The sequence below is a fragment of the Poromitra crassiceps genome (assembly GCF_964638095.1).
Source record: "Poromitra crassiceps genome assembly, contig: HAP1_SCAFFOLD_2236, whole genome shotgun sequence".
In the NCBI taxonomy this organism is placed as follows: domain Eukaryota; kingdom Metazoa; phylum Chordata; class Actinopteri; order Beryciformes; family Melamphaidae; genus Poromitra; species Poromitra crassiceps.
Window position 1 is genome coordinate 2,501 of NW_028150189.1, and position 8,720 is coordinate 11,220.

The window sequence follows — 8,720 nt, forward strand, 5'->3', positions numbered from 1 at the left end:
CAGCTAGATAATGTAATCTCACTTTAACACAGCTAACACGTGGGGCCTCCCTTTTCCAAACCATGATATGACTTCATACACACCCTTGACCTTCACAATGTTTTGTCAACCACTCTGTCTCCTGTCAGTATAATCACTAGAACATCAACCACTCTGTCTCCTGTCAGTACAATCACTAGAACATCAACCACTCTGGCTCCTGTCAGTACACTCACTAGAATATCAACCACTCTGTCTCCTGTCAGTACAATCACTAGAACATCAACCACTCTGTCTGCTGTCAGTACAATCACTAGAACATCAACCACTCTGGCTCCTGTCAGTACAATCACTAGAACATCAACCACTCTGGCTCCTGTCAGTACACTCACTAGAATATCAACCACTCTGTCTCCTGTCAGTACAATCACTAGAACATCAACCACTCTGTCTGCTGTCAGTACAATCACTAGAACATCAACCACTCTGTCTGCTGTCAGTACAATCACTAGAACATCAACCACTCTGTCTCCTGTCAGTACACTCACTAGAATATCAACCACTCTGTCTCCTGTCAGTACAATCACTAGAACATCAACCACTCTGGCTCCTGTCAGTACACTCACTAGAACATCAATCACTCTGTCTCCTGTCAGTACAATCACTAGAACATCAACCACTCTGGATGCTGTCAGTACAATCACTAGAACATCAACCACTCTGTCTCCTGTCAGTAGAATCACTAGAACATCAACCACTCTGTCTCCTGTCAGTACAATCACTAGAACATCAACCACTCTGTCTGCTGTCAGCACCATCACTAGAACATCAACCACTCTGTCTCCTGTCAGCACCATCACTAGAACATCAACCACTCTGTCTGCTGTCAGTAGAATCACTAGAACATCAACCACTCTGTCTCCTGTCAGTACACTCACTAGAACATCAACCACTCTGTCTCCTGTCAGTACCATCACTAGAACATCAACCACTCTGTCTCCTGTCAGTACAATCACTAGAACATGAACCACTCTGTCTGCTGTCAGTACAATCACTAGAACATCAACCACTCTGTCTGCTGTCAGTAGAATCACTAGAACATCAACCACTCTGTCTGCTGTCAGTAGAATCACTAGAACATCAACCACTCTGTCTGCTGTCAGTATAATCACTAGAACATCAACCACTCTGTCTCCTGTCAGTATAATCACTAGAACATCAACCACTCTGTCTCCTGTCAGTACAATCACTAGAACATCAATCACTCTGTCTCCTGTCAGTACAATCACTAGAACATCAACCACTCTGGCTCCTGTCAGCACCATCACTAGAACATCAACCACTCTGCGCGCGCACACGCACATACACGGATGCACACACCTACACACACCACACACACACACACACACACACACACACACACACACACACACACACATGCCTTTGCCAATTTAGATTAGAACCAGTGTGTAATCAAGGGTAGATGTGGTTTAGTTTGAATTGTTGTTTTAATCTTGGACTCTCAAACTGAAGGTCAATGATACTTGCCCTCCCTTACTGCGGAGAATTAAAATCATCTACCTCAAAAGATGTGGCAACTTCTAAAAGGTACTTTGTATTATCATCATCATCATCATCATCATCATCATTGTTGTAGTTGTACATGTACATGAATTGAAACCAGGAAGTACCTGGGCTGGGCTGACACTGATGGGCTCCTTGAGGACAATCCAGGTGACACTCTCCAGCAGAGGGGGCGTGGTCAGGGAGCCATCGTAGGTCCAGTAGTCCAGAGAACCAGGAAGAAGAGTCTTTGCGTCAAAGTTATCCAAGGTGGTCTGCTTGCCCTGCAGGAGGGAGGGAGAGGGAGAGAGCGTGAGTGTGTGTGTGAAATAAAAAAATTAAAAAAGCAGGATAATGTATGTAGCCTATATATTATGAGCATAATTATATTTAGTATTTTACTGTGGAAACAAAGTTGCAGTTTTTGTGTGAATATTTTGTGATGTTTGCTAACCTTCAATCTGGGAACCCAACGGTAAAAAATAATCATTTTAAATTTTTTCTCTACCTTCTCGAGGCAGGCTCATTTGAATGTCTGGATAAGCGGAACTCAGGGACTCTGGTCGGCAATGGAAGAAAATCCTTTCCTGCTCCCTGTGAGATCTACCATTGGCTCTGACTGACCGGCTCTGACCATTTATGGAGTTCCTTTCCGGTCCCTGCATGCGTGTCGCTAAATCCCTCCGTCACTATGAAACAACAACAATGCTAGCTCGTCGCTAGTAGCAAGTAGCAACTTGCTGCACGCTGAAAATGGTAAGTTTGACTACACACCATTTGACTCTCGGTCACGTCCACTCCATTTTGATCGGGTAAAGTGCAGCATGCGAGCCCGCCCCCTATGAGCCCGCCCCCTACGAGCCCGCCCCCTATGAGCCCGCCCCCTATGAGCCCGCCCCCTACCGCCTCCTATACGAGCTCTGTTATTCGTCTTTTCACAGAGCTTGCCGACAGATTTTCGATGCAAGTCGAAAGTCTGTCTGGAGAGATTCGCTTACCTTTGACTTGATAGCATCCAGGGCATCCAGAACTGTCTGCAGCCTGGGGTTGGCACCACCAATCTGATGGGTAACATGACTTCATTAGTTCCATTATATATCAGTGTTAGTTGGCTTCATCTTCATGTAAAAAGGAAAGCCACTAGAAAGCCTTTCTAAAGAGCCCCCCTTCCCCCCCACGCCCCATCTTAGTTCAATAATGGACACAAAAGACAGAAGTGATGTTTGTCAGTGACGGCTCACCTTGAGGAAGACCCCCACCACAGCGAGGCCATCAGGCTGGCTGGCTGCCTCTCCAAAGCTGGGGTACTTGGTGTTCCAGTGCACCAGATGAAGCTAATTAGGGACATAACGAGAAGAACATTTCTCAATTTCATGTAAGCAATAGTGTGTAATTTTCCTGCTCCGGTGTTCCCTTCAAACATAATTTACAAGGTTGTTCGGCCTTAGTGACCGTTCACACTATACGGCGAAGCAACGCCAAAGCCACGCTAAAGCAACGCCAAAGCAACGCCAAAGCCACGCTAAAGCCACGCTAAAGCCACGCAGTTTCATTTCGGCATCCTTGTTAACAGGTGAGACCGTTCACACCACCCCCACGCCACACCACGCCACGCCGAAGCAACGCCGAAGGCACGCTGAGGCCGCGCTGGAGCGATCGGAATGAGTGTGTGTTCGTGGCCGCATGCATGTGTTGGGTGTGTTCGTGTGACAATAAAAGACGGGCTTGTCCGTCTACTAACCGTGTTAACTGTGTATGATGCACACCTTCAGTCCCTCAAGTGATGTTGTGAACTTAGTTTTGTCTATACGGTGTATTTTAATTATTATTACTATGTATGTAATGCTACAGATTAATGTACTAATGTAGCTTCTCTTTCTATTGCCCAGGTACTGAACTCCATATGGATGCCTTGTTGTCCTCATCACATCAATTGTGATGCTATAGTTGTCTACATGTGAATAGTCTATTTTCCTGTCATACCATCCAATTAATAGAACCTTTTGTATTTACCAATTATTTTCTAGTTCTTTATTTTTTTAACTTTTATGGCATTTCTTCTTTTGTGTGCCTATTTGATATATTTGCATGTTCCTGCCCTGTGTCTTTGTTTGGTGCTGCATATGGGCTGAGCCCTCTGATTAGCTGACTACACACAGTCTGGGGGAGTGTTTTGCCTGATAGCTCAATGTCTCTGATTGGCCTCATCTGACAAGGTGTAGGCTATAAGACCTGTGGTGTTCCCTTGCTCTGTATTTTAACCTGATGAAGGTCGATAGACCGAAACGTTGTTGATTAAAGTTTGTTGCAAGTAATTGGCAGTGTGCGGGAATCCTCTTTGTTTCTCTCATATGAACTGTGTATATCAGGAAGTAGTGTGAACTGTGTATCTCCAGTGCAGTGGCTATATCAGGAAGTAGTCTCCAGTGCAGTGGCCTATATCAGGAAGTAGTCTCCAGTGCAGTATCAGGAAGTAGTCTCCAGTGCAGTGGCTATATCAGGAAGTAGTCTCCAGTGCAGTGGCCTATATCAGGAAGTAGTCTCCAGTGCAGTGGCCTATATCAGGAAGTGGGGCCCCATCCCCACTAATTGGGGCCTCATTTGTCCTATATGCCCAAATTACATTCTACTGTGGATCTGGTCACTGGAGGAATTCTCCATGCAGGACATGATGAATCAAAATGTGCTGTCAGCATATGGATGGAGAGACTCAGGTTCCTGAGGACCAGCACAGTTCAACGATTTTTAACTATCTGGGACTCATTTCTAGCCGACCTGGACAAGGTTAGGGGTGACGGGTGACTCACCCGGCTGGTTTCTCATGGATCCCATGCACAAGATATCTTACAAGAGCATAAGCGCCTTATGCCAGTGGTTCTCAAATGGGGGTCCAGGGACCCCCAGGGGTCCTTGTGAGGGTTCCAGGGGGTCCCCAGCCAAAAGGGGGGTAATTTATTTTCGCTATAATTCTATTCATAAGTAACACAATGACTATTTTGGTCATGGGTTTTATACACTTTCTGTTATAAAACATCCACAACATCAATCTTGTTATCATATGGGGGACCGTGGGACAAAATCGTATGAAATGGGGGTCCGTGGTCTAATTTTTGTCAGTTTAGGGGTCCTTCATGTGAAAAAATTTTAGAACCACTGCCTTATGCAGCTGGTAGCACCACATTTTCCTGTCTGAGTCTGTTCATAGTTTTTTTCCGTGTATTATTCCAAGAATATATTATTTTTTATAAAATATTGAGGAAAAAAAGTGCTGTCAGCTTTCCATTCATTGTGGATGGTGAGTGAAAAGCAAGAGTTTTTTTGTGATGTGCACTCTTGCCTGCACAAACCTTTGGTGCATTTGGGCCTTAGCCTATATAACTGACGTCACATGACATACTTAACTGACGTCACATGACATACTTAACTGACGTCACATGACATATTTAACTGACGTCACATGACATACTTAACTGACGTCACATGACATGATTTCTGGGTTTTTGATGCTGCAAAATCCAAAGCGTTACCTCGCTGCGATGTTGGGCTGCCAAAGTGGGAAGTCGCATAGTTCAGCTTCAATCTATTAAGGGACTGTGCGATATTTACGTGGGGTGGTATGAGATCGATATTCTTCAAATGCTATAGTGTGCAGCGCAGAAAGAATGTTGTATGTGCATATCATCATGTGGTCGTGTGGTCAATTATAGTTGACTAATGTAGCTATAAAGTACACTTGCCACCATGGCCTCACAGCAAGAAGGTCCTGGGTTCGATTCCCGCCTGGGGTGCTGAGGGTGTGTCCCCATTCCCATGTTCTCAGTGTCTATGGCCCAGATGGGGTCGTCAAAAAAGGCCTTTCTGTGTGTAGTTTGCATGTTCTACCCATGCTCCCCTGGGGTTTCCTCAAGACAGGAACCCCCTGCTAAAAACATGCTAAAAAAATGTCACTGTGGTTACATAACGTTTGGAACGAGCCACAACTTAACCATCATGCACGTGCGCTCGTTCGTGCATCATAGGCGCGCTCCGTATAACAAATAGCACTACACCTCTGCAGATAGGAGAAAGGAGCCGACGGGAGTAATCCATGTGGGGAGGCTATTGTGGATGTCCTCCAGAGTCCAGGCAAGTGTCTACATCTACGTAAGGATTAAGGACTACGAGCAACTATAGAGGCTGCAACCAGCAGCACACCAAAGTTTGACCAAAGAGGGAGAAACCATGCATGGGGGTGGGTAGGTGGATATAAAACATATGGGCTACATAGCAACACACAATGCAAACTACTGCGTTGTGTGCACTACTACTGCGTACACCCCACCTAAATATCGGACAGTCCCTAAGCATGCAGTGTATAGACTGGTGTTTGTATCTGAAGTCCAGCAGATCAGTACCTCGCAGGGGAACTTGATGCCGTTGACGGTGTGCTCAGAGCCTCGGTCGTCGCTCGCCCCCCAGTGGAAATGAAACTGCTTCAGACGGTAGGTTCCAGAAATAGGACCTGCAGTCAGGGCTGGGGAGGGAGAGGAAGAGGACAGTTTATAAAGTGGACAGTGGAATAATTACAATGCAATTCAGAAGAATATTCTTTCACCTGACAGCGAGGAGTTTCACCTGCAGGACGTAGCGTGTGGGAGGATCACGCTACTCCCCCCAGTCATCGTCTGAATGTGGTATTGCAATTAAAGCTCAAGTTGTTTAACTGTTATGGTATCTTGGATTCATTATTGGAATATATTCATAACACACAAGCTGATGTCTATGCCATGTCAATGGATGTCATTAGAAAAAAAGATGGGTGGAATTGACTTGAGCTGTATTACATTTCTAATTTTACTCAAGCAGTGGTATTTATTTCTACTGCTGGACGAATACAAAGAAAACTGTTATATCAACAGAGGTTGATATAACATAACATAGAGGTGGTTTAGATATGCAGTTGACCTTCAGATAATGAGAAAACTGTTAGATTAACAGAGATAATGGTGGGTTAGATATGCAGTTGACCTTCAGATGATAAGAAAACTGAGTGGTTGGTTATGAGTGCCTCACGTCGTCAGACACTCTTATCTCCCACTACACAGGAGTGTATGCATAAATAAAGACCGATAACGATAAATACATTAACCAACTCATAGCCTATTTGTTGTTGAACTATAACATAGCTTTGTAATTACACTATTGATGTGGCTATTTTCCCCAATCCTACATCAAGAGGATCGAGGGACTTTACATATTTAGACAGAAATTGTGTCATTTTGGATGTGAAATGACACATTGACTATGCGGCTCAAGTGCAGATTGTGAACTTTACTTTGAAAATACGTGGATGAGCAGTTGAAGAACACTGCTTTTGGTAGTCTAATCTCCCCTTTCAGGATGCCAAAGGTAGTCTAATCTAGGAATAATCTAGTTTCCAATCCTAGAAAACACAGCTGAGCAGTGCTTACTGGAAGTGTCTCCATCGTCCACAAAGTCCACCTGGAAGGAGTGTCCATTGTTGAGGATGCCGTTGGAGTTGGACGGGTCGTACTTCAGTTTCAGAGCCTTCAGAGACGAGTCGTACACGGCCTCGTTGGGGACGATGTTAATGGGAGACTGCCTGGGCCCGTTTGCAATGGGAAAGCCTTCAGCCCACTTGTCTGGTCCTGCAGAACACAGCACAGGGACCTTATGATCATATGTCCTTAATGTGTTTCTATTATTACTGTTGTCACAAAAACCATTGATTAAAATATTTGTATGCCCAAACTTACTCCACACAGCTGCCTCCCTAACAACCATTTACAACATACATATTCTTCATGCACATTTTAATCTATTTCAATATTCTACATGTTGTTAACCTGTGTCCACCCCCGCCTGGCTTATCTGTACGTCATTCAAAACAAAACAAAAAGCAGATATGATATCAAAATAAAAGATAAAATCGAATGTATAATGTAAATAGATGAGTTAAGCATAAAATCAGTAAGACCCCGATAATGACTGTAGCAACTTTATTCTATTATATTCTATTCTAATCTATTCTATTCTATTCTAAATTATTATTCAACTACCCATGCAGTTGTGTGTTTTTTAGATCTCACTCCACACAGCTGCTTCCCTATGACAGTCATTTACCATCATACCACATAGGCATAGCCTATTATTCTTGCACATACAGTTAATCTCTCTTTTTCAATATTCTAAATGTTAACCTCAAAAAAGAAGATCAAAAAGAATATATGACGTACATTGATGAGTTAGCATGTATAAATCATAAATATAAATCATAATAATACATAATTAAGATAACTTGCTGAGAATGGTTGTAGCAACTTTATTCTATTCTATTCTATTCTTCAACTATAAATGCAGCTGTTTTTTTAGTCCTTTTTTAAATGATTCCACTACATTATAAGCTATAAGGGAAATAATTCAGTTTAGCCTCTTTTGTTTTCTCCTTAGAGAATGACAAAGGACTGCAATATGACAGCTGTGTCTTATTGTGCATTCCTTTGGAAATGCCCTTGACCTGTTACATGGCATAGGCCTATATAGGCTACATTTACTATGTGAACGTCCACAACATTAACACCACCCCTGGATGCTATAAATGCCTCACCGTTAGCTGCTCCGTACCCCCATCCGTGAGACATGGCGATTGGCTGATGATGCTCCTGAAGAAAATTAATGGCAGTGAATAATCCGGCTTGCAGCTCGACCAGGGAAAAGCGGCTGGCTGAGGGCAGAGTAATGTTGTTGGTGAAAGACACCCGCTGAGGGAGAGCCGGTGCCGGGCTTTTATAGGTGGTATCACACCCCCTCACACCGGAGGGGGGTTTGGCTTGTCCGTGCTGCCTGCCAGTCACCGCGTCAAGCCATCCATCATCCAGACACTGACAGCAGCATCATTACTCCAACACGTCCTCTCCTCTGCTCTCCTCCTCTCCGCTCCTCTTCTCTCATCCTCTCCTCTGCTCTGCTCTCCTCCTCTCCTCTGCTCTGCTCTCTCCTCACTCCCGATTTTTTAAAATAACAATCCTCATATTTTGAATAGATGCGATGGCACCATCATCTTTACCCCTCTCCTCTCCTGTTGTCAAAGCATGGTCGAATCGCATAGGCGGGCTTTGCGGGGTTGCCAGGGTGCACGGCCCCCTCTAGTGGCTGAAATATATCACTACAACAACCCT

The 8,720-nt window shown here is 44.2% G+C and overlaps 1 protein-coding gene across 1 annotated transcript; it reads right to left on the minus strand.

The window, feature by feature from the left end:
• Positions 1-1,670: 1,670 nt before the first annotated feature.
• Positions 1,671-8,283, minus strand: LOC310772191 (carbonic anhydrase-like; the record flags this gene model as incomplete). Its single annotated transcript, XM_083664625.1, has 6 exons — positions 8,150-8,283; positions 6,993-7,190; positions 5,937-6,055; positions 2,784-2,876; positions 2,541-2,603; positions 1,671-1,826 (listed from the first exon to the last, which is right to left on the minus strand). Coding segments are annotated over exons 1-6 (663 nt in total), but the record flags the coding sequence as incomplete, so codon positions are not given.
• Positions 8,284-8,720: the final 437 nt, after the last annotated feature.